Source organism: Nycticebus coucang, chromosome 19 (genome assembly GCF_027406575.1).
Source record: "Nycticebus coucang isolate mNycCou1 chromosome 19, mNycCou1.pri, whole genome shotgun sequence".
NCBI classification, from domain to species: domain Eukaryota; kingdom Metazoa; phylum Chordata; class Mammalia; order Primates; family Lorisidae; genus Nycticebus; species Nycticebus coucang.
The window spans coordinates 57,902,474-57,930,097 of record NC_069798.1 but is presented as its reverse complement, the minus strand read 5'-3'; the positions used below and the strand labels follow the sequence as shown (position 1 = coordinate 57,930,097).

The 27,624-nt window shown below is 32.3% G+C and overlaps 1 protein-coding gene across 7 annotated transcripts in view; it reads right to left on the bottom strand.

Moving 5' to 3' along the window:
* The window catches only part of RELCH (RAB11 binding and LisH domain, coiled-coil and HEAT repeat containing), a 117,013-nt gene that overhangs the window by 64,979 nt on the left and 24,410 nt on the right, over nucleotides 1-27,624 (bottom strand). For 3 of the 7 annotated variants that reach the window (XR_008375969.1, XM_053571455.1, XM_053571456.1), the window contains exons 3-12: nucleotides 21,740-21,811; nucleotides 21,573-21,628; nucleotides 21,355-21,468; nucleotides 13,645-13,848; nucleotides 13,449-13,540; nucleotides 11,973-12,266; nucleotides 9,192-9,267; nucleotides 8,118-8,213; nucleotides 7,951-7,974; nucleotides 2,915-3,027 (exon numbers count right to left, since the gene is read on the bottom strand). Coding sequence is in view for 6 of the 7 variants with exons in the window: in XM_053571455.1 (XP_053427430.1) it covers nucleotides 2,915-3,027; nucleotides 7,951-7,974; nucleotides 8,118-8,213; nucleotides 9,192-9,267; nucleotides 11,973-12,266; nucleotides 13,449-13,540; nucleotides 13,645-13,848; nucleotides 21,355-21,468; nucleotides 21,573-21,628; nucleotides 21,740-21,811 (1,141 nt within the window). In the remaining variant the exon portion in view is untranslated. The remainder of the gene's footprint in view (nucleotides 1-2,914; nucleotides 3,028-7,950; nucleotides 7,975-8,117; nucleotides 8,214-9,191; nucleotides 9,268-11,972; nucleotides 12,267-13,448; nucleotides 13,541-13,644; nucleotides 13,849-21,354; nucleotides 21,469-21,572; nucleotides 21,629-21,739; nucleotides 21,812-27,624) is intronic. The other 4 variants (XM_053571457.1, XM_053571458.1, XM_053571459.1 and 1 more) reach the window with 3 other exon arrangements.

The window sequence follows — 27,624 nt, the reverse complement described above, 5'->3', positions numbered from 1 at the left end:
CTTCCAAGACTTTCATAACTTTAATTATGAAACTAAGATTTAACTGTTAAGGTACTGACTAGAATCAACTTTCTGAGGATTATTAATAAAATCACTTGAAGAAAATGTGTGGCAAAGTTAATGAAAATGCCATTATAAGAGAAAAATTTTAAGGGTTGAAGCAAAGTTTACAGAGAAGAAACCAAAACCTTCATACACACATTTTGTGAACTTCTATTCAATAAAGCAGTAATTAATACCAAAATGCTTTCAAGACTGAGGACCTATTGATGTAACAATATTCATGCCATGTACAAAGGTATTGGCAGTTTTTCAAAATATTTTATGGAAAAGTCAAGGTATAATATTACAGGAATGTATACATTTATACTTTGTCCATCACCATGTATTATAAGCTATAGTTAAAGAGTATCTGGAAATTAGTGAAAACATAGAAGTTTGGGCAACCAATTCTTTAATCCTACAAGTGGCCAATGAATATAAAGGTGTAATTACTAGTATTTAAAATTTTCACTTACATTACAACATGGATTCAATTTTCAGTAGTGTCAATTCTATTACTTTGTCTTTAATATAAATTTTAAAATATTGCATATTTTAATTTTTTTCCTTGTGATATTTTTCTTTATTCCAGAAAATCTTTCTCCTCTATGGCTACCTTTCTTTTGTTTTCTAATAATCATTAATTTTTGTCTCTGTTTTGGGATAAAAACATTTCTTTGGTTTTTATAATAAATCATTTTTCAAGATATACCTTTATTCTGAATTTCTAGAGTAATTGCTATTTTCATTATGCAGTGTAATTTTTATAGGGCTCCTGGTTTTCTGTGGACTAATCAAGAAATCGATCCACCTCTAGTTTGAGGGAAAGGAAGAGGCCACAGCTAATAGTTACACTCTCACAGATATCCCAGGTATATCAAAGAGATAATAATTTCACATGGTTTTGTTGAATCTACGTGTGCTTTTCCTCCTTTTCTCAATGCCCAGTTCTCTTGACAGTAATGAGAATTTATGCTGTAAAAGATATGAGGTAGTCTGGAGCTCTAGTCAGCCAAATTCATGTTATAACAAGAATAACTAAGCTCCACTATGTATTGCTGGGGTTATTTCTGTCTTTGGCTGATTTACAGGGTTTTATAAAAGACTCCATATTCTAGGAAAAGATACCATTTGCCCTTCTATCTCTATTTCTTGTTTACTGGGAATAATAATCTCTACATGGATGAAGAAAGAGAAGCAATGACTGGAGACTGAATGAGGATAAAAGTAACTGTTTGCCTTGGAAAAAATTACTGGCTGTCTCACTTAGCAGATTCCACTTACTTTTTAGCCAACCAAAACGTACTTTCCTCAAAGTGAAAACCACAAGGGGCTTAGGCTGGTCTTTGTGATCTAGTTTCATTCAATGATATTAGAGTAAGAAAAAAATTTTCCAGGTCTTTCACATGGTTGATAATAGTTAACTTCGTTTCTGATAAATGTTTAATTTTTCTATCTTAGGTTTTTTTTTTTTAATACCTTTTTTATGTCTTCATAGCAAATTCCAAGTTGGGAAGGAAACATCAAGAATGGTTGACCTATCACCACCTTGAACCAGAAGTGGAGAATCTCATTATAAGGTAAACCTTAAGAAGTAGCCAGGAAGCTATTAAAGTTTTATTTTGAGTCTTTACAGATGTTAGAACTGATTAAAAACAACACTGAGTACATAAGATGAGGTCTGTCTTCTCTAAAAAACCTGTTTTCCCTGTGAGAGGTTAGGGACATTGGAATGCCTAAGAGGTCACTAGGTATGCTGAATTTTCTGCTATGCCAACTACTACATGCCCTGTTGCATCTGGAGGGCAGAGGGAGTGTCACCAAAAATATGACTTACCTATACTACCTGGGAGGTCCCTATTAACATTCTCACACAGTTTGCTCCCTCCTGCTAGTTATCTAAGAATTTGGTTATTACCTAATCACTAATTATCACAGTACTACCAGAAATCAGAAAAGTGTATTAATAGAAGATAGATTTTTTAGGCCAAAAATAATTATCCTATAATATCCAGAAGAGAATGTTTATGTTTTTTAAAAGAAATAAAGTTCAGTAAAATTTATTTATTTATTTATTTATTGAGACAGAGTCTTACTATGTTGCCCTGGGTGAGTGCTGTGTTGTCACAGCGCACAGCAACCTCAAACTCTTGGGCTTAAGTGATACTCTTGCTTCAGCCTCCCAAGTAGCTGGGACTATAGGTGCCCGTCACAATGCCCGGCTACTTTTTTGGTTTTAGTTGTCATTGTTGTTTGGCAGGCCTGGGCTGGATTCGAACCCACCAGCTCTGGTGTATGTGGCTGGAGCCCTAGCTGCTGAGGTATACAGGTGCCAAGCCAATTTAATACGATTTTAATGTGAGTTAGTCCCTCAAAAACACAAGATAATTTAGACAATGCCCTTCAGTACTTCTGTCTGTCTAGTAACCTTAAGAAACTATTAACATTTTGAGAAGAAGAAGGGACAGAATCCTCTTCCAAAAATTTTAATGTTGAGAATTACCAGTAATCATAGCAGGTGACAAATACTCTGATTTTAGTAGGATATACATACATGGTTAAAAGGATTTTTATTTTAGGCTTTATTTATTATGAATTGGCTAAATTTCCCAGAGTGATTTCCCTATTGTCTGTTTATTTGTTGAAGTAAATTCCAGGTCCCCTTAAAAAAGAAGGCTGGGAGGAAAGGGACCTTGATGACAACACTGTACTTTGAATTGCAGACCTTGCTTCTGGAAAGTGCTGGTACTACTGATAGATATTGGGAAGAAAAGAAAACATTTATGTGTTGATTAAAATGCTAATCTTGATGTTAATTAGTGAAGTTAACATCAACAATGCATTTCATTCCCAAAGAAGTAGTCAGACCCACCTTTGCTCATCATCTGGCCTTTTGATCAAATTGAAAAGTATGTGGAGAAGTTGATCTCTTTCTTTAGGCTCAGGATGTAGACATGCTGTACACAATATGAGGGGGATCAATTCCTAAAGAAATATGAGGGTGGAAAAATTCAAGATAAAAACACATTGTAGAATATTTTTTTCCCTTCCCAAAATATTCTTTTAAATGGGCAAAGTGAACTAAACCTCAACATATATGAGAGCAAATTTTAATTCTGTAAGATCAGTAATTTAAGAGAAAACACTGAAAACATTACAATATTTGTGTTGGTTGTGCAGAAGGTGTAAATCACAATGTAATAAAAGCTGTTTAAGAATCAACTAACCTTGTTTTTGTATCCAGTACTTCCCAAGGGTCCACTAGCTTTTACTCTAAATAACATTCCATCAAGTGACAAGCTGACATTGTAATATTAATTTGGAAGTGTTTTTAAACAAACTTGGAGAAGTTCACTATATTTAAAAACTTAAAAACATAACAGAAAATAAAGACACTTCCCATTTTTCACAAGCACAATAACACCTTTCTTAAGATTATATATAATCTAAAAATTCTGTACCCTTAACACTTAATCTAGTGGCCAATTAAAAAGACCATTGCTGCAGGTGTTGAGTCCTCTCAGTATAACTACAGAATATCAGTGGAAATATTTGATTCAACATACAGAAGAAAATTCAACATTCTACAAGAAATAGACAAAAATTTATTTCTCTCTTGGAAATTTTTGTTTCATATTTTAATTAAATCATTTTAATTAAATACATTTTAACACTAAAATATATTCAAAATATACTAATGTTTTTCATAGTAGAATGGATTTTCTAATCTAAGGAGAATAAAAGTACAAAAATGATATATTTTTGGCAAGAAATCCTCCAAGTTAAAAAAAAATTTTGCAGACATATTAAATAAATCACTGTGATGTAATAATTACCTCCATTTCTTTCTCATCTGCCTCAGCATCCACCAAAAATGAAAAAATATTTAAAACAGGAATTCATCACTACGTAATAATGGATGATTATTATTGCCACTGATAATGTAACCTAAAAAAATAATAATGTAACCAGAAGAAAAGCACAATAAGAAGTCTATTACAGAAGTATTTTTCCAATTGGAAAATGTGACCTTAGAAAGAGACGGTATGATTTTTTGAGTAGTTGATACTAAAGTTTGAAGACACCGTAAGTCCCTTTGTATTATTTCTAAAGTCTTTATAGAATGTTACCTTAAAATCATAATTATATGGTATAAATCTTAAATTTGAAGGTACCAAAATGGAGCTAGGAATAAATCTGTAAGTAAAGAAGAACTTAAAATATTCATTCTGTCATTTTCAATCTTCCTATTGGGCACTACTATAAATTTTAGATTAGTGAGTAACTGAAAAGTTGACTAAAAAAAAAAATAATAATTAGGGAATACAATTTTGCACTGGGAATGGAAAAGGGAGTGTATATATATATAGATCCTGTATTGTTAACTAACGTATTTATCAGAGTCTTAAAATGATGCTTGATGGATTAGTTCTGATTTTATAAAAGAAAATAAACCATTTTTAATAAATACTAAATAGTTTGTCTGACTTGGAAGCATAACAATATTACAATAGGAGATCATTAATACCAAGGACTGTTCTAATCCTTAATTGATTCTATTTAGACTGTTGAGAGCTAGCTAGAAGACAAAGACATTGCATTATCAAGGTATCCTACTGAGAATAGAAATTTAAGAATAAAAAGTAGTTATTCGGGCGGCGCCTGCGGCTCAAGGAGTAGGGCACCGGTCCCATATGCCGGAGGTGGTGGGTACAAACCCTGCCCCAGCCAAAAACAAACAAACAAACAAACAAAAAAAAAGTAGTTATTCAGGAAGCACGAATAAAAGGGGAAACTGTTTTCATGTCTGAAAACCATGAAGGCCCTACAAATTTTATTTGGACATCACATGAATTACTAAAACTAAGGAGGGAGAAAATCTCAACATAAAAAAAAAAAATCCACATAAAACAAGTAGAGACTGAATAAGTAATCAAAGATTTCCCAACAAAGAAAAGTCTAGGACCAAATGGCTTCAATGGTAAATTCTAATAATCTTTTAAAGAATTAACACCAATTCTATTTAAACTAATTCAAAACAAAGATGAGGAGTAAAAAGCTCCATCATATTCTACAAAGCCAGCCTTAACCTGATGGATAAACCAGATAAAGATAGTAGAAGACAATAAAACTATAGAACAGTATACCTTATCCAAAATCACATTAAAAAGATTACAAACCAAGACAAAGTGCAATATAACCCCAAAGGTAAGGGTGGTTCAATGTAAAATCGGGCAATGTAATATAGGTAGTACCACATTAATAGAATGAAGGGGAAAAAATCAAATTATCATATCAACAAATGGAGGAAAAAGCACATGACAAAACTTAATGTCCTTTCATGCTAAGAACACTAAGCAAACAAGGAATCAAAGAAAACTTCCTTTGCATGATAAAAAGTATTTGTAAAAACCCTACTGTTAACCTCAGTTAATGGTAAAAGACTGAAAGCTTTCCCCTGAGATTAGAAATAAGACAAGGATTTCTGATTTCTCAAAACACTGCTATGCAACATTGTATTGGAAGTCCTAGCCAAAGCAAGTAAGCAAGGAGAAAAGAACAAAAGCTATTCAAATTCATAGGGAAGAAACAAACCTATGTCTATTTGGAGACGACAGGATTCTATATATTAACTTTTGACAAAAGTTGCAAGACCATTTAAAAGGGAAATTTTTTTCTCTTGAATAAATGTTTCTATGCAACTGGATAGTCATATGAAAAGTGAAGTAAGACTCTACCTCATTCAATATATAAAAATTAACTCAACTTAGATCAATGACCTAAATATATTGAAAAACTCCATATTTTCTTCTAATAGTTTTATAGCTTTAGCTTATGTATATATAGCCTGGACATCAGATTTAGTAATACATTCTTAAATTTGACACCAAAAGCACAAGCATCAAATAAATAAATGAATCAGAAAACTGAAAAGCATTTGTCCATCAAAGGATATTATCAAGAATGTAAAAAGACAACCTACAGGATGAAAGAAAATATTTGCAAATTATATATGTAATAAATATCCAGAACATACAAATGCTAAACCATGTGAACTTATTACTTAAAACCTTTAAGCCCTGTTTCTAATGTTTTATTTATTTAATTAGCTAAGATATTACTATGACCAAAGTTTACTGAGGAGCATTTTAATTGTAATTATATGTCAACAAAAAGGCTTATGCCGACAAGAGAATGTATTAAAAAAAAAAAAATCGAAAAATTAAAAAAAGTAAAAATATTAATCCTTCAATCACAAGAGAAAGCTTTTTAAAAATACAGATTTTTAAAAATACAGGTAAGATATTTAAAAAGTAATTCAATATCAAAGATGTAATGAAAAAAATGTTCTTTAATGCCCAGAAATTGGTTTTAAACCAAGCTAAATTTCATTATTTATCAATTTAATTGAGGGAAAACAACTTTGTTTTATTATACATGGTTGATTTTCTGATAAAATAGAATAATGTACAAATAATAAAGATAAATAATCATTTCTTCATGAAATGGATATATAATTTTTAAATATAAAAAATTTAAAATCAGCCAGAAAAGCATACCACAAATTATATATAAGCATGTGTGTATATAAATGTATCTATATATTATGTATCTGATTACTGATGATATAAAAATTTATAAATATTTCATGCAGTACAATCAGATTTTAGTGGTCGAGTCTCTTATGACAATATGGAAAATTAAAATAATAAAGCTCAAAGTGCATCTTGTAATAAATAATCAGGTTTCTGTGACACTCTGAAGATTATATTAAGGAAATATATAGTAAGAGGGATGCAAACATTAACACAATACATGGATTATGTTACAAGCTAAAAAAGGAAAAGAAGCTCAAACACCATTCTGCCAGGCAGAACTGCAGAACAATCTGAAATTGGACACTGATCCTTCAAGACACAGAAGCTTTCCATACTTACCAATATCTTACAACTATTTTTTAAATAATTAGGTAAAAAGAAAACCATCAGCAGGCAGTCTTTTTAATTTAAAATACTTCTAGGGAAAAAACATCTTTAAAGTTCTACATGTTTTCTTGAGGATCAGTGGATCACAGCACAAATTTCTTATGCTAAATGGATAATTAAGGTGGGGTAAGCTTTAAACAGGTTTTGCCAATGCATTATGTACTTATCATACTGTAGGTCCCACAAATTATGAGTAAAACCAGTGGCAAATATTAAGAAGATAATAGTAAAAACTTATATGATACACTCTTTATCCATTTTTTAGAAAAATATTTTTGTGAACTAGAAATTTATCTCATAAACGGAATAATTCTAATGTAATTTAACGTATTTGCAAATAAATCATCCATTGTCATTTAAATTATATTACAGATAACTTTTCTTTAGTTTTTCATTAGCTAACTATAACTATATTTAATAATAATTTATAAATATATAAAAATAGCTTCCTATAGTGTTCATGGCTCATAACATAGGCTTATGTGGACTAAATACATTTGCAACAGTATTTTGGATATTTAAAGCATTTGTCAGTAACAGGTTAATTATAAGAAAAATAAAAAAGGTATTTGTACAAGTTATTATATTCAATATAATGCCTAACCTATCCTTATAAGTGTAATGTATGGCCAAACAAACATAATAAGATTAACATTTATAATAAGCAATTATAGCAATACATTAAAGAACAGTTACATAATTAGTCCCTGTTAATTTCCAATACAAAGAATGTCCATTCCTGTAGACATATCAAGCATATCACAGCAAGGGTAGACATAAATTAGTTAACTGGTAATATAAAAACCAGACAGTGTTCATAACATATCAATGGACCTACAGTAATAGTTGGTGCTGCACAAGCTAACAATGCTTTAAGCAAAATTGGAAAAACATGAATACCATGCAGTTTTACTGAACTCACCTGACAGAGGTGTAAAACCATTCTCTAGGAGCAGAGATGCATGCACAAAAGTAAGAATATGATTGCAAGTAATAGACAAAATAAAAATATATCACTAAACTTCTAAATGACAAAAAATGGACAACATGATGATATTATTAGGATGAAAATATTTGTATGTGTCTTACCTCTCTCTTTGCCAACAGCACATTAGGAACAATATGTGGCAGGCAGCGTCCCAGCATTAACATAACATTTTTTTCACTGTCTGCAATCCGAGACACCTAGAAAATCAAAGATTGAATAAACAACAATAGTGAAGAACTTCTGTGCAAGATGGTATGTAATAGTTCAGGCTAGACCCTGCCACCCTTGCTCATTCTAATATTTATGCCTTATGATATTATGATAAGAACAACAGTGTCTCAAAGAGCATCAATGTTTCTGGGGTCCAGAAATGGATTTAAAATAACAATAAAAAACAAGGGTGAAATCAGGGAGGCCAGCCAGGTTTCTGTTCCTGGAACAAGTAGGAATGGCAAAGGATTAGGGCAGCCTCAATGTTTGTTTTTGTTTTAGAAAAAGATGCCCACAAAGCTGCAACCACTGCCTGAGAGGTGAGAGTGTATAACAAAGTTGCATATAAGGGGACGATACACAGATGCTGACTCAGTCTTAAAATGAGGATTGTCACAGCACATCAAACCACCATGGGGCAATGCCCATGGGAGGTCAAGTGGAATCAACCAACAAAACAGCTAGAAAGAGAGGAATGAGAAGAAAGGCAAAAGGAAAAAAATAAGCAAATACCCTTGCAAGATGAGTCTACAACAAAAATTACAAAACAGTTGAGGAGAACAAACATAAAAGTTCACAATATCGACCACAGAAGATAACCACTACTAATGAAATGAAAATAACGGTGTAAACTAAAAATATCACTGACACATGAACAGTGTATATCAGGAGTTGGTCTTCTGTATTATATACAAGAGATGCTATCATAAACATAACATTAAAAACAGAGATTAAAAAGGTTACTTTAATGTTAATAAGCAAAGCTTTAATCCAAAGAACAGAAATAACCAACTACCTTTAAACTTAAAAGTTTAGAATTTTAAGAACTATTTCTTAGAGCATTAATTTAAATAATAGATTTGCATTTGGAATAGGCTTACTACAGATGCTTTTGTAAGAGACACTAGCAAGAAAAACAGGAGAATATTTTAAGAAAGTTATTAAGAATAGCTGGTATAATTTACCTCTGATCCTAAACGACTATCTGCTGACATTCGACAAAAAGAGAGTAATGCTTGGTGGAAAGCAGGAGACAATTTCCTAAAAAACATTGGATGAAAGGAAACAATACCAAAGAATTACCATTGACATTTAAGGAGAAAGTTAAGCTGCATATTATAATTCTCATTCTTACATTAATCCTAACCCACAAATGCTAATCAGATTTCTTAGCCATCAGTGACTTAAAGAACACTTCACTGGGGAATTATACAGGAGAAAAAAAAAATCAGCAAGAACTGGTGATCGATCATCTTGCAGTAGCTTGAATAAATGGCTCTTGAATGTTTGTGGACCAAACCTGAAGTGATATAGTAGTAAATCAATGACTGTAAAGTATTTATAAAATCTGAAATGAGAACTTTTCTCATCCCGGCTCCTTGGGAGTCCCAAAAAAGGTAAACAACGTAAACTGGATACAAAGGTTAACTTGGCATATTGCAGAGAAGAAAGTAAGTTTTGAAGATACAGGCAATGCTAATGATAAACCTTAATATTGTAAACCCATGTAAAAGTAGTAAAATTTAAAGATTAGTGAAGGAGAGCTTCAGTCAATATTCATGGTATATTTTCAAGTTTTTTTTTTGGAGTTGAAGGTTTTGTGCTATTTATGTTTAATAAAGGAGGTTAAACATTGAACATTTCTAAAACAACACTGCATTCTATGTAGTGGTATTCATAAAATTATAACCATGAGTTGTACTTTATGTGCTCAACCTACACAGAAAAGGCTAACACTAAAAATTACATAATAAAGCTTATTTAGTTACACATCACAAACTGGCACTAAGGAATTTCTATAATTACAGAGCAGTGTGCCAAAGCTTGAGCTTTTTTTGCTTTTTTAAGTTCCTCCCAAGTTCTGTCAGGGTAGGTGGCCATAATCCATCCCCTTGACCAAGCAGGAAACCTCAAATCAGCATGGATCCTTCCTGTCTTTTCACCTGAAACCCAATCAATATTTTAACTTCTAATCATTTTGTAAATCTATCCAGTTCTTTCCATTCCCATTGCCAATCCTCCAATGGTTTTAATCATTTCTTACATGGATTCTTCCAACATACTATACATCCTATCAGTCCCCTTTCCTCCAGTCTTGCTACCTTCCAATTACCTTCACCTTCTAGGACTCTTTCTATTACTTAGATTCTGTCATATTTCAACCCTCCAAATGAGTCAACACTGGCTTTTGTGACTTGGCGTTTACTTAATTCCCCATCTTCATCTCCTGTCACTCCTTTCACTTGTATTCTTTGCTTAAACCTTAGTAAATCCTTCTTGGTTCTACCAAAGCACTGTGTTCTCTTTGCACATGGTGTTTTCCCTTAGTGGGAACACTTTTCCTCTTAACTTCTGCCTGGTTGACTCTTACTTAGTCTTTAAGTCTGAAATTAGATGATACTTTTTACATAAAACCTTTCCTGCTAGGTTAGGTGCCTTGTTTGTGTGTTCCCAAAGCAAGACAAACCTCTCTTATACTACTACTTTTCATACGATAGTGTAATTGCTTGAATGTTTCTCTCATACTAAAAGGTTTTTCACTGAAGAAATTCTCGTATGTCTTGCTTACCATTATAATCCATTGAACACTGCCAGGTACATACTAAGAACTAAACAAATTAGTCGCACAAATTTATATCATCTATCTCCCTAGGGTAGCATTGGAATATCAAAGGAGATACGTGTACATAAAAGTACTCCTACCACTAAAGAACTACTATAAATGCAGTTATTTTTGAGTATCACAACACAGATTTTTATGATCATGTCTTATGCATGTCAGAACAAACACTTTGAGGATTAAGCCATGTCTTTTTTAATTCTATAACCCCCACAATACTGAAAGAAAAAAATATATTCATACACACCTATCCTAGGCACACAAAAAGTTGCAGTTCATGAGTGAAAATCTTTTCTTAAAAAAAAAAAAAATCCAGTACTTCTCAGTAATAATGAGGACCTCTATGTCTAAAACAAATTAGTCATGCTCTTCTATTATATCCTCATCCTGGGTATAATCTCTCTTTAACAGGAGGATGAAGGATGACCTTGTGGCTAAAAATGCACCATAGGATATTTATAAGGAAAGAATTATTATATAAAAAGCATTAAGAACTGTGTCTGATATATAAGAACTCAGTAAATATTCCTTTTGTAATTATAACCTAAAGGTTTTTTAAAATTATATTTTGAATCCTCCACTAGAAAGCATGATCATAAATGGCAGGGACCATGCTTTTTATCTTTGAGTTCAACCATTCCAATCTAATAAAAATCAAAAGAATTAAAACAATATTAATTGTACAATGTTAGTAACAGAAAACGACATAGGAAAAAAGACTGAGAATAAAACTATTCCTTCCTTAACACAGGCAACTATGCAATACCAAAATGTTCTTCTGAGTCTGATAATGATTAAAGAATAGAGAAATGGGAAAAAATATTGGGTGAAAGTATTTATAGCACATAGTAACATATACATTATTAGTATTTACAAATTTAAGTACTTAGATAAGACAGAACCTAACATCTGGTTAATTCCTCTTTGATGTAATTTAAATTTAGTAATTAATTACTTTGTGATTTTTTTTTTTGTGACAAGTATTTTGTTAAGTGTTAAGTTCATGCCATATGTAAAAAGTCATACACCTGATTGGCAAAAGCAGTTCAAAGAACTGAACTTCTTCCAATTTGACATGTACTAAATACCTAAAACATGCATTTCAAAATACAGGATACATACTAACCTATTGGGTTTGTCAAAATGAACTGTGATTTTACGTGACAGAGAAGAAGATATCATTTCTTCTTTTTCTCTTCTGGGGAAAGAATTTGGGGAACTCTCATTAGGAATAGTGGAGTCAGCTTCATCTGATACTGAAAGAAGGATATCTCTGCATTTTTCCTTGTCTGAACTATTTACAATTTGACTCTGTCCACTGTCTTCTGAATCTTTGTGGGGAGACCGATCCAAAGAAGATTGAATAGAGTCACAACCTGCTGGGGTGGCAAAGTGTTCATTTTTGAGGAAGTCCATTTCACTGTAGAAAAAAAGAGAAATTACCAGAGAACAAGTGTATTTTTGAAAACTGGCAATAGCATAAACTTCATAATGGGTTTAATGCTTTAAAAGTATAACATATTAACAGCAAATGATTTGGCAAGTAATAAACCTTTTCTAAACAATATTCACTGATGCTGCATATATCTACAAGTGTAGACACACACTCTCAGTGAGGCATAAAATCGGCCTTATTAAGTTCTGCTTTTAATTAGCACTTAACTTGCTTTATTCCTTTGCAAAATAGGATAATTCCATCAAACCCACAGGATTATTACAAGAATTAAATGAAAGAATGAATGGGAAACATGTAAAATACTAATGTGAAAGGGACGTAAAGATAATCTTACTTCTTAGTTCCAAGACCTAATCAAGTGTAAGATCACTACACTGATTAATAACTTTATTTTGGGGAAAAAGACATGATTATTTTAAATATATCAGCAATTAGAGAACTTTCCTTCAGAAGTATTAAAAGGTGAAAACATTATGCCTTACAATTAAAATTGTGTTTCACATTATTTATATAACCTACCAATGTCTTTATATGGCCTCTGTGGAAAGAAGAATGGAGATTCCTAAAAAGTAGACCTACCATTTGTTCTTATAATACCATCACTAGGTAAGTACCCAAAAGGAAAAAAGTCATTTTACCATAAGGACATTTGCACTCTAATGTTACTGCAGCACAGTTTGTAATTGCAAAGATGTAGAAGCAACCTAAGTGCCCTTCAACATATAAATGGATTAATAAACTGTGGTATATGTATACCATGCATACTACTGAGTCATAAAAAAAGATGATTTTGTATCTTTTTAAACAACCTAGATGGATTTAGAGAATGTTCTCCTAAGTGAAGTATCATATGAATGGAAAAACAAGCATTACATGTATTTCATATTTAATTAGAACCGGTGATTAACAACTACATGCTCACATGAGAGAAAAACTCAAATTCAAGTTAGGGGTGGGGGGAAATGGGTTGGGTAAATACTCAGCCAATGTGTACATTGCATGGGTATATCACACACTTCTGGGTGAAGGACACCACTACAACCTGGACTTCAACCTTCTATAAGCAAACCATGTAACCTAATTGTATGTACCTTCATATTAATCTGGAAAAAAATTTTTGTTTAGAAATGATGATCAAATACTAACCTCTGAAGTCTTCTGATCTGCTCCATCAATGACCATTTCTCACTATTTAATAAAGTAATTTTATCTTCTAATTTCTGTAGTAACATGGAGTTCTAAAATCAAAAGAAAAAAAGAGACACTCAAGATCTTGTAGTATGTTTTTACACAGCTTAAGTACTCTTTTGTGGGACTTGATTAGTTGGTTGATATTATTTACCTCTACAGGCTGGAGAGTTTCAAGAGTTGGAGGAAGGGTGCTTGAAACAGGTGTAAGGGCCTCTAATTCATCTTCTTCTACCCCACTGGCCACGTCCACAAGATCTTTTCCAGTTACTTGATGATTTCCAAAATCTCGGTAGAGTTGCAGTAAGTCTGGTGGTTTTGGAATGTTTAATCCTACATCATCCCATAATTCAAAATCCTAAGAGAGTAAAAAAACATACCTGTTAAAAAAACTTTGAGGATTTTTATCTTGCATTTTTGAGATGCATATTATTATTGCTAATATCTTGAAAACTCAACATAATAATAATTGTCATAATGTCAGAGTATATGTTCCAAGTGAATAAATACCGTTCTTAAGCTTATTTCTTCCACTGTCCGATATTTTCTTATAAGTTTCCTGACATTCTAAACAGGTTTAATTATCTTAGATGTCAAGATGTGTTACACAATCTTTTTTTTTTTTTTTCTTTTTTCAGTTTTTGACCAGGGCTGGGTTTGAACCTGCCACCTCCAGCATATGAGGCCGGTGCCCTACTCCTTTGAGCCACAGGCGCTGCCCTACACGATCTTTTTTTATTGAATTTTTTTAGAACAAAAACTCAACTTCAAGGCTTGTGCTAACTTTTAAGCTTGTAGAATAAGCTCAAATATTTGCATAATGTCAAAATATGTCCAGATTAAGAAAGTGTTAGCTCATAAATTGTACCTATTATTAATAGGTTATAAGTAAGCTCATTGACGGTATTAATTTTCTTCTTACTTCCTGTATTATTCCAACCTCTATATACTTACTATAATCTGTAGTGTATAAATAAGCAATTTAATCTCCTTATCTTCTTGCTATAGTTATGCTTCTAAATTATATTAATAAATATTCTTCTGGCAGTTTTCCGAATCAAAGCTACTCTTTGATTTATTGTGTATTAAAACATTCTTCTTAATTTAATCCAACACAGTTTTATGAAAAGTGTAAAAAGGCACAGCATCTTTTAGAAGAGCATTATGAAATTTCAAAATAATCAACTGCATGGAAATACACTGTCTTACCATTTTATCCTCCTCTAACATATCAGAATTTGGTACTAATTTGATTTAACTTATTCATTTATAACATATTTATGAGACCTTCTTTGAGAAAGACGGCATATAGGCAGTCCCTGACACATGACTTACACCTATGAATGGAGGCTATTACAGATAATAGGTACATGTACCTTACATACAAATTCAACTTAAGAACAAACCTTACAGAACCGTTCTTGTTCGTAACCTGGGGACTGCCTGTATTCATTTGAATATTCTAAATGTGATACTTTTAATATTTGATGGTTTATCTGAAAAATAGAATAACTATTATTGAGCATTAAATTGGAGGCAGATATGATCATTAAAAGTAGGAGCTTTGGGGAAAACCAGATGTAATTATGAAATTCATACCTGTCTCAATTATTACTCTTGTATGTTAATTTGAGGCTTAAACTGTAAGCTATCTGTAAAATAGATATAACACTTACTACCTCTTATAAGAGGCTTCAATTAAATGTATGTAAAGGACTTAGATCTAAAGTGCTTGGCCCACAATAACTAAATGAGTTTTAGCTTTACAAAAAATATCAAATGAATATTACACATATTATTCTAATGTCCATATTTCTATTACCCATCCAAAATTTATTCTACATTTATCCTGTGCTTAGAACTAGCAATGATGAAACTTCCAGTTGCTCCATATTTTCATCAAGATTTCAGGTACTCTTAGACATTCTAATAATTGTATTGCTGTATCTCAGTGTGATTTTATTTGTATTTTCCTAATGAATAAAGATGCTGAGAATCTTTTTCATGAGCTTATTTGCCATGCAATATGTCTTCTTTGGTGAAGTATCCGTTTAAAATTTTTGTCTATTTTTTAACACATTAACTGCCATGTGAGTTGTCTTTAACTCACGCTAGTTTTGAGCCTGGGGCCTCGTGAAGCTGTGAAACCTTTGCTCATTATTTTAGCTGTCAATCAGCAGTCTCCCCACTTTCTGTTGCCTTGCTCCAGCTGCTGGCCCAAGTGCACACATGTGCTAGACTGTGTTTTCTAAGTACTGTAACTTTTTATTGTGTGTTTCACTGTGAATATTTATGTCATGTGGCTTCTTTGAAGAAAATCAATAGGATAGTATCTGCTGTTATGACACTGTTTCACATACTTAGGGAGTATGATTCAGAAGTCATCATCCAGGATCACCCAAGGTACACTCCAGGGACAACTAAATACTGTGGCATGACAAAAGACTCAATTCTCAGAAACAAATTCAATAAGCATGTCATGAGTCACATACAACTCATGCACATAAAATTAAAAAAAAAAACACAACTTTTCTTTAAATTAGAAAGAACTGTTTTGTTTTCAAAGTTTTTATTCTCTTTTTGTAACAAAACACCATGGCCCCAAGGCGACAATTTTTTTTTCTAGTATGGCAGTCAACGCGCTAAAAATTTGGTTTATTTATTTATTTATTTATTTATTTATTTATTTTTACAGTAGCCTTCTATTTTTAATACCTATCATGCCATGAATTCATAGGAAAAAGGTTCCAGCATCTTATATTACTGTTCCATTGGTTCTCCTGGTTCTCCTGTGTGCTATACCGTATGCCTATTAAGCCATGAATTCAAAAGGAATGGGTTCCAGGAGCTTAGGTTCCTTTCCATTGGTTTTCACAAAGTGTGCCTCTCTGGGTGGAGCAAGCTGGCGCTTCAGTTGATTCCAGGTCCCTTTCTCTTTGGCTTTCTTCTTTTTCTGATCATTTTCCTTCATGCGTTTTAGGAAGATATCTTGGCTTAATATGCTCAACACGAACATTAATCCTCTTGGTAAGAATCTTGCCTTTAACTTGTTCGTTTAAAACAATGTCAACAGGGCGGCGCCTGTGGCTCAAGGGGTAGGGCGCCGGTCCCATATGCCGGAGGTGGCGGGTTCAAACCCAGCCCCGGCCAAAAACCAAAAAAAAAAAAAAAACAATGTCAACAGCATTCAGGGTAACACTGTGGACTCTTCCAGTTTTGTCATGGTCACATTTGTGTGGCCTACCTTTTTGAACAGTACCCATTCCCTTGATGTCTATAATATCAGCTTGTAGATTCACATATATTTGGCCAAAAGAACAACTCCATGTTTTCTAAAAGGCCCAGAGAACGTGTATCGGGTGCCTCTCCGCTTTCCTTTTGTGTTTGTCATTTTGGTGAAATACTGGAAGATGGCATCTCAGGCGGAAAGGACAAAAATTGGGTTTATTATTATTAAGCTTAGAGAGTTCATTATACATTTTCGATATAAATCCTTTATCAGGTATGTTACTTGCAAATATTTTCATTCAATCTATGGCTTGTATTTTCATTCACTTAAGAGTGACTTCCAAAGAACAGAAGTTATTAATTTTGATGAGAGAAAATTTGACAGAGAGCAAGGTGTGCTTGGTCTCTAAGAAATCTTTGCCTGTATTTTAAGTCTTCAGAGAATTTTTTCCTACATTTTCCTCTAGAAGCCTTATTGCTTTTAAGGATATACATTTAAGCCTATGTTCCATTTTGAGTTAACTTTGATATATAGGTGGGAGGTATGGTTTGAAGTTCATTTTTGGGCATACAGAGATAGATTATCAAATTGTTTCAGTACATCTGTAAAAAAAAAAAGACAATCCTTTCTGCATAGAATTTACTTTCTACTTTGTCAGATGATCTATGTGTGAGTCTATGTCTGGACTCTCTAGTCTGTTCTACTCATTTATATGTTTATATACCAATATCATGCTTTCTTGACTATAATGTCTTTTAATACCTGAAGTCAGGCAGTTTAAGTTCTCCAACTTTGTTATTCTTTATTAAAGTTGTTTTGGCTGTACCAGTTCATTTGAATTTCCTTATAAATTTCAGAATAAACTCATTGCTTTTTACAAAAATGACAGTGAAATTTTAATTGGATTACACTGAAAATATAAATTAAAACTGACACCCTGACAATGTTAGGTTCTGTGATCCATGAGCACAATATCTCTCTTTAGTTACTTAAATCATCTTTAATTTCTCTTCACATATTTAATAGTTTTCAGAGTATACCCTTTGTTCGAGTAATCTCTAAGTTATTTCCTATTTTTTTTGATACTACTGTAAATTATATTTTTAAAAATTCCAGTTTCTGGCTGTCTGCTGCTAGATATAGAAATACAGCTAATTTTTGTGTACTTATCTTATATCCTACAATCTTGTTGTATTGACTTATTAATTTTCGTATCTTTTTTGGATAGTCCATAGGATTTTCTGCATACAGGATCATATCATTCATGAATAAAGACAGTGTTATTTCTTCCCTTCCAATTGTGCCATTTAATTATTTTTCTTGCTTTATTGCACTAGTAGTAGTATAATGTTGAACAGAAGTAATGAGAGTAAATACCCTTATTTCCACCTTCATCTTTCATCATAAAGTCTGATGTTAGCAACAGGTTTTCCATACATGTCCTTTATCAGTTGATGAAATTCCCCTCTTTTCCTAATTTCTGTAAAGTTTTAATAGAGAATGGGTTCTGGATTGTATCAAATGCATTTTCTGCACTTTCTCAGATGATCATATGATACTTTTCTCTTTTGGCTTCCTAATATAGTAAATTACAATGACTGATTTTTTTTTTTTTTGCAGTTTCTGGCTGGGGCTGGGTTTGAACCCACCACCTCCGGCATATGGGGCCGGCGCCCTACTCCTTTGAGCCACAGGCGTCACCCATGACTGATTTTTTTGATACCAAAACAATCTTGGATTCTTAGGATAAAGCCCATTTGATAATAATGTATTAATCTTTTTAAACACTGTTCTATTTGATTTGCTACCAAGTTATATAAAATTTCTCCATCTAACTTTGTGAAAAAAAATAAGCCTGTAAATTTTTTTTTTTTTGCTTGGAATGTCTTTGTCTGGTTTCGACATTATAATGTTGCTGGTTTCACAGAATTAGTTGAAAGTATTCCCTTTTCTTCAATTTCTAAAAATATTTGGTAGAATTCTCAAATGAAGCCACGTAGATCTGCAGTTTTCTTTCTGGGAAAGTTTTTAACTACAAATTCAATTTCTTTAATAAATACAAAAATCCTTCAAACATTCTATTTCTTCTTGAGTGAGCTTTGGCAGTTGTTTTCTTTCAAACAAAGTTATTTATAACACTTCCTATTATCTTTGTAATACAAGTAAAATCTGTAGTGATAGAACTTTCCTTGTTCCTGATTTTGGTAAAGCATATCTTCTCTCTATTTCCTAATCAATCAGGCTAGAGGTTTATCAATTTTATTAATCTTTTCAAAGAATTAGTTTTTGTTTCATCGATTTTTCACTATTGTTTTCTGCTGCATATATCTTTGACTTGTGTTCTCATTTTTATTATATCCTTTTTTTCCATTTTAAGATTCTTACAGTAGAACCTAATTTTGCTGATTTGAGACTTTTCCTCTTTGCTATAGTAATATATACATTTTAGTACTATAATTTCTCTCTACCTACTGCTTTAGCTCTATCTCATAAATTTTTTGTTTTCATCTTCATTAAGTTCAAAACATTTTATAATTTCCCTTTTGATTTCTTCTTAATTCATTACTTGGTAATTCTTCGTAATTTCAATTACTTGAAATATGAGTTTCCAAATATATGAAAATTTTCCATATCTTTATTACTGATTGCTAGTTTAATTTCATTGTCATCAGAGAACATACTTTGTATTATTTAAATCCTCTTAATATTATGACTTTTATCTTTCTAAGTGGCTCATACATATTTAAAAAGAAAATGTATTTGCTGTTGAAGGATAGAGTGTATTTTAAAATTTATTTTATATTTTATTTTACTTTTATTTTTATTTTAATAAAGACAGAGTCTTGCTTTGTTACCCAGGTTGGAGTGCAGTGGCCATAGCTCAGTCTTGAACTCCAGGGCTCAAGTGATTATCCTTGACTCAGCCTCCCAACTAGCTAGGACTATAGGCATGTGCCACCATGCTCAGCTGAATTTTTCTGTAGAGATGAAGTTTTGCTATGTTCCGTGGCTGTTCTTAACCTCCTGACCCAAATGATCTTCTCATCTTGGCCCCCAAAGTGTTACAATAGTAAGCATAAGCCACCCTGTTTAGCCTTTTTTACATTTTAATTACCTCTAATATATTGATAGTGTAGCATTAAGTCTTCTATATCCTAAGTGATTTTTTTTGTGCCTTGTCCTATCAATTATTAAAAGTTTACTGTTGAACTCTCTAATCAGTTCTATCTTTTAACTAAGAAGGATTGATCACTTACATTTAAAGTGGGTTTTAAAAGTACTCCCCTTTCTTTAATTTTTAGAAATATTTGATTGAATTCTCAAATGAAGCCATGTAGATCTGCAGTTTTCTTTCCAGGAAGGATTTAACTACAAACTCAAATTGACTAGGTTTAAATCAACCATCTTGCTATTTTCATCTGTTCTTTGTTCCCCTTTTCATATTCTTTTGACCTCCCAATGTTTCTCACATATTCATAACTTTTCCTAGTCACTCTTTAATTTATAAAACACAATTAACATAAACTATAATCATAGCATAGTATAATTTTTATGCTAAATATTAGTGTAATGTCTTTTACATAGTATGTGTTCAATGACTCTACTATAATAAAAAAAAAAACTAGATACTGATTAAATTTAACTTTTGCCAACTATCATAACTGAGAGAGTAATGGAACTGTTATCTCCTTTAGAGATCTTTTTTCTTTTTTTTAGACTGAGTCTTACTCTGTTCCCTGGAACTAGAGTGTAGTGGGATCACTGTAGTTCACTGCAACCTCAAACTCCTGGACTCAACTGATCCTTATGCCTCTGCTTCCCCTGTAGCTGGGACTACAAGGCATGTGCCATTGCGCCTGGCTAATTTTCCTATTTTTTGTAGAGATGGGTATCTTGTTTTTCTCCAGTTGGTATCAAACTCATGAGGTCAAGTGATACTCTTGCTTTAGCCTCCCAGAATGTTAGAAATACACGTGTGAGCCACTGTGCCTGGCTGAGAACTTCTATTTTTGGTAAAAGATCCAGAGGAGATATCTTTCATGGATTACCAGAATAATCTTGACTTAAAATAATGACTTCCTGATTTCTACATAGTAATCTCTTTGGCATTTACTTTTCTAATGTGCAAGATTCAAAGTGATCCATCAGCACTGAGAAGTCAAAATATTCCAAAGTTGAGAGATGACACAAAAATAAGCCATCATTTCCTTGCTAAAAGATTTTATCAGGAAAATAATAAAAGTTCTAAAACTGGCTTATATTCTCAATCTCATTCAAAATACTCTCTCTTAATTACTGTTACCTATTTATCTAATGTCCTAATTATCATAGCACTACTGAAGAGGTTTCCAGTTAAACTAAATTTATAAAATCTGTACTACTATGTTTTTTTAAAGAATAAGATTATATAGTTACTGGGGAGTTGTTAAAAGGTACCTAGAAAGAAAAGTCTTAAATAGAAAGCTATAGGAAAAGAAAATATCTGGAAATCAACAGAATAATGGACTACTGTTTTGGGCAATTAGCATTGTAGAATTTTACAATATATAGCACTTAAAAGGAAAGATAAGAAATAGAAAGTGAGAAAATTATAAGTTAAAAAGAAAATAAATCATTTAAAAAAAATAACTTTACCTGATCATCATTTTCATCTGAAAAGGTTATTGATGTAAGCTTATAGTTATTCTTCAATAAAAATTCATTGACTAAGAAGTTTAGAGCTCTCTTTTCAAGAGGTTTGATTGGTTCCTGGAAGCAAAATAAGACAAATGGAAAATCATAAGTTTTCCTTTTTCAATATTTATCCTATCCATTTTATGTGGAAGATATTTTTAGGTCAATCATTTACCCACCTGAATTTCAGGACTTGATTTGTAATTTTTTCGTTCCTGTAAAGGAACTTCATGTTCTGGTGGAAGAAAATATAAATAATTTTACTATTTCACATTTTAAAATATCTCAGCTACTTCTGCATTGTCAATGTAGAAAAAAAGTCTCAAGAAAGTTTTATGTACACCACCTGCAGCCTTTGTTAGGTTGGCTCGGAGGGCCTGAATGGTCTCCTTGGCTTTCCGTAGTTCAAACTCCAGGACTGGACAGGGATTTGGAATTAACACACACAGGCATCCAACCAAGAAAAGGGAAACAAAAATAAAAAAATAAAAAGCAAGGATGGGTATGAAAAAAAAATACAATTTGTATTGAAAAACAGAAAGCATGCAATCTTTATGAAACTTGTGAACGCATGCAGCAGAGTTGATTTGCAAGCAAACTGGTGAATGTTTTCCATAGTTTTAGTAAAATTCAGGGGACTGTTATTAAACGTTCTAGCTGTCTGACAAGGAATAGCTCTATTTAAAAATAAAATCTATATCATACTCTCATTTAGAAAAATAAAAACATTAGTAATGTGGGTACTTCTGCTACTTAGTCTAAGTAAGAAAATGTAATGAGATGTTTACAGGTGGCATAATTTTAGGGGAAAAGGTAAAAGTCAGATGAAATCCAAGCAAATATCTTAAAAACAAAAGCCAGAGGATGTTAAAAATTAAAGTTATTTAAAAATGCATTGCCTTTAACATTAAAGGCAATGCAACTAAGGCAACTAAGGCAACTAAGTTTAACATTATAAACCAATATATAGAAAAGTCAGTGAGTAGATCCTTTCATTAAGGTGTTGAAGGAATATGGGCTTAAATATTTAACAAATGTTGAGATGTCTATAAATTTTTCTATAAACAAGCATAGATAAGTTAAACACATATCTGAAAAATGTTCCAAGGGTTCTACATTAGTTTTCATTTAAAGTCAAAGGATAGAAATAGTTTCTCTTTTAATCTCTAATTAATATAATTCTAAAGCAAATGACTGTACACATTTATAAAAATATAGTCATATAAGGATACCATGTAAAATTAAGAAAAGTTTCAAAGTTTCCTTTAAATATTGTTACAGATAAGGTCCATTTTAAGAAAGATGTATTAGGGAATCTCAAAGATTTTGCTAATCTTTATCACATAGTCTAATTATAAAATAAACATGAGAACTGAGGACATATTTTAATAAGCTCTTTAAAATGTTTCAGAATGAGCAGGATTTAATTACATGCGTCTTAACTGGTAATTTTCCTTAAAATTTACACATATTGTGCTGAAGAGAAAGCAAACTTGGACTCAGAAAAAAATACATTCTGTAAAGTAAAGCTCTGGGAAAACAAAGTGATCTTTTGTCATGAGTGGATATTGAAAAATTACAGTATTTAAATAGCTCTGCATAGAAACTAGGAATTTAAAGTTTTATCTCAAAGATGCAATATTTCCTTGGTTGACTAATAAACAGGAAAAAGATGTCAAATGAGATGGTATTAGAGACAACAAAGCTACAAAATTATATGGAAAGATTAAGATTCACTCAGTTTGCAAATTTTCAATAAAAACTTAAGATGCAATTGAGTCACATCTAGTACATGAAGGCCAATTATTTTGATGCACAGAATTTAACTGCAGCAACATAGGAAGCACAACTAAAAATCGGATGATACTGCTCATTACTATTTATGCTTTTTTTTTTTTGGTAGTTAGCAATGCTGATCTGCAAACATTTCTGTGCAACAAAGTTAAAACATATTCCCTAAAACCTACACTTCTACAAAGTCTGAAAGCTTTTGTGAAAGTAAAACTGTACACATTCAGTGTGGAAAATAAGCACAGATTAGGTTCACATAGCATGTTCTCTTACTTGTTTTTAAAAATTTCAAAACTCTAGGTAATTGATTTAAAAATACTTAACTAAATCTTATATGAAATGAATATTCATATTATGCTTTTGATATCACTTAAAATTTACTCATACATGTTACAGAACAATTGCAGATCAGAAATGCCCTATTACCAGAATGATAAAAATACAAAAAAAAAAAGAAAAGAAAAGAAAAAAAAGGCACAAAACTGGTTAAACACAAACTGGGAAAACTCAAAATTCAATTAGTGAAAGTTTAGGTGACCAAGAGCAAAACATTGAATGATTAAGGCACAGAAAGCCAGAAAAACCCATGTCAGACGGCAAGAATTTGTATTTTTATGCACATCTATGTATATATTGCCAAATATCATTAGAAGTTACCAATGTTTTGAAAAAAATAGTGCCTGTTAAAATGAATTCACTCTGCTGCATGTTTCTCTTAATATACAATATAGACTTTAAAAGACAAAGGCTTATCTTTGAACCATAGCACATCTCTATAATGGCATAGTAATCACAGTTTTGTGAGTTTTATCAGAAAGGGTTTTTTTAACAGCAGTGCTATATTTACAGGTAAACGAATTTGTCTCTTCTTTATCTAAACATTGTATTAATGCTAAAAATTAATTATTTTGTAAAAAGATACATTACACCAAACTTCTAAGTTATTTTTCAAATATTATAATTCTTCCTAAAAATATTTAAGGATATGTATGAGTATAAAAAATGCTATAGGAATCAATAACCAACCTATTCACTCTATTACCCTAACCTGCTGAGTGCAATTTCACAAGCACTAGAGTAATAATTACTAAGATGCAGGTGTACATTAATATCATATATTACAGATTAGTTGAAACAGGTATTTCCCAACCTGAGTTGGATAATACTGATAGTAGACCAGAGATACTTAAGTGCTTGAAGATCATGCTTTTATGACTTAGGAGACATACAAGTTTGTGGCGAAGTGCAAAATTTCAAGGTAGAAATAAAAGATCAATCTTTTGTTGCCTCAATTCAATTTTCCACTAATAGTGTTTTGAAATATTTACTAGATATAATTCATTTTGTCATGAAACACAAAATATTACTGTATTTTGGAAGATCCTTCCCATAATGTGGGTCTAAGTCAAGTATTTTTTCATTCCCATTCCAGTTCACCATTGAAGAGTTCAAATGAATAGATGTGAGTCCAGGACTTTTGTGATCTCACTGTAAATGTGAAACAGTCTTCTTTTGAGTCAGAATTTCCTAGATTATTTTTTTCTAAATATAAGGTGATTTCAAATAACATTTCCTCATCATTAATTGTTATTTTAGTATACCAGGAACAGTTCTAGGCAAAGGAAAAATTCTCTTTTCAATTTTCTTAAGAATTTCAGTTAGAATATAAACTTATTTGTATCACCATCACTACAGTAGGCTTAGAGAATTTTCCCTGCCTATTACAGACTCAGGAAACATATAATAGTTAGGGTATGACTTAGAGAGTGGTAAGTAAATCAAAGCAAGAAAAAAAATTTGTAGCTGTTTCTCTTTTTAATAATCTTAGTGGGAAGAAAGCATCATCTGTCCCACAGCCTCTGAAAAAAATCTATCACTCTTCCTGTTTGGGTTCCTTTACCACTCATCTCAAAGTTGATGTTTCTCAGAGTGTCATCCTTGGCCCTTTTCTCTTCAGACTCCACGGGGATGATATTCACTCCTGTGGTTTTTAACTATCACAAGTACTCTAAAGACTCAGAAATCTTTAAATCCTTTTCTCAACACACGGACCCAATTATCTCTTAGACATGCCCATTTGAATGCCTCAAGTTTTTAATTTGATACTATCTAAATGATTTCATCATCTTCCTCTCAAATTTGGTCTTTCTCCTGCAATCTTTCCATAATGACATCACCATCTACTCAGTTGCCCAAACAGGAAACCTGGAGATTACTCTTCATTTATCCTTTGCTTTACTCTCCCATCAACTAAACGTCGAAGCCATATTGATTCCCGCCCCTTAATAACTCCCTAAATAACCATTCATCTCAACTATCTTTGTAATTGTCATAAGACCTTTAGGACTTAACATATAAATTTCTACAATAACCTGCTACCATATTAAAAGCCCGGAAAAAGGCGGCGCTTGTAGCTCAGTGGGTAGGGTGCCGGCCATATCACATAGAGGCTGGCAGGTTTGAACCTGGCCTGGGCCTGCTAAACAACAATGACAACTGCAACAACAAAAAAATAGCTGGGTGTTGTGGCAAGCACCTCTAGTCCCAGCTACTTGGGAGGCTGAGGCAAGACAATAGCTTAAGCCCAAGAGTTTGAGGTTGCTGTGAGCTGTGACGCAATGGCACTCTACTGAGGGCGACATAGTGAGACTCTGTCTCAAAAGGGAAAAAAAAAGCCCTGAAAAAGCTTGCAGAAAACCACAATATTCTAAACTTACCTGACAATGAAATTCTTTTTTCCCTCTCTCACTTTTGTTTTTCCCCAATGAAACTAACATGATGAAATATACTTTAGGACAAATTAAAGAAAAAAAACCTACCCCCAAACCTGTATAAATTTAATAAACATATAATCACTTTTATTTTTAAATATAACTTCTCATTACCTTTAAGAACATCTGAAAATTAAACAGGTACATTGTACTTCCATATGCACTAAATAACAGTAGTTTTACTTAATAACATGTAAAAAGGCTTTTACTTTAAAAAAAAATCACCTAGATCAAGGTCATTTTGAATTTGGCATCTGCTACCATTCAAATCATTTTTATGTGAAAAATATACTTCATATCAAAGTACACTGAGAGTGGCTTGGTGCCTGTAGCTCAGCGGCTAGGGTGCCAGCCACATACACCAAGGCTGGTGGGTTTGAATCCAGCCTGGGCCTGCCAAACAACGACAACTACAACCAAAAAATAGCTGGGCATTGTGGCGGGAGCTGTAGTCCCAGCTACTTGGGAGACTGAGGTAAGAGAATTGCTTAAGTCTAAGAGTTAGAGGTTGCTGTGAGCTGTGATGCCATGGTACTCTACCGAGGGTGACATAGTGAGATTCTGTCTCAAAACAACAACAACAACAAAAAAAAAATTGAGAAATGGAAAATATCTAAAATAAAACCTTTTAAAATCTTACTTCATTTAAAAATATGGCAAGAACAGAGTTACGGGGTATAGGCTTAAGAGTCAAAACCAGACTTCAAACTTGGTCATTGTGTAAACTTGTCATGTGCTTAACTTCCCTGAGCTGCAATTTCTTCATCTGCAAAATGGGGACAATGCACATAGTGCACAGCATGGTGAAGATGAAGTCAAACACCTGTCTGGCATGCTAAACACAATTACACAGTAACTGTGCAGCCATGGCAGCTACTATCATAACTAGGATTACATTTCAAATTGTATATAAAACCAGCACATTGTACCCCATGATTGCATTAATGTACACAGCTATGATTTAATTAAAAAAAATTCAAGGGGAAGGGGGAAGTGGGGAGGAGGTTTGGTAAACTCTCACCTAGAGGGTACAATGTATAGGGGGCACCTCCTGGGTGAAGTGCTAAACTACAACTTGGATTCTACCCAACAAACACCAATAATGTAACCTAATCATATGTACCCTTATATTAATCTGAAATTAAAAATAAATTAATTAAAAAATAAATAAACAAATAAAACTAAAAATATATGGCAAGAAGGGGGGCATAAAGTGGGGATGGTGAATGGACACAAAAATATAGTTTGATAGATAGAATGAACAGTATTCAATAGCACAACAAAGTGACTATAATCAATAAATCAATAATAAGTTAGGGTATACTTTAAAATGGTTAAAAGAATAGAAATGTAATGTTCCTAAATCAAAGAAATAATAAATGGTGAAGATAACTCAATTATCCTGATTTGATTAATTCACATTGCACGCCTATATCAAAACATCACATCACACGTACCCTATAAAGATATACAGCTATTATATACTCATAATAGCTGAAAATAATTAAAAAAGAAAATGGCTATATGAAATAGTTCCATATAGGAAAGATAAAATTCTGCCATTCATATCAATGTACAGATGGGTCACAGCTAAGGCTTGGTACCAAAAGATACTTTGCGGGCTTTGTGATAAAAACTGTATGTGTACACTTATTTCTTGTTATAAAGA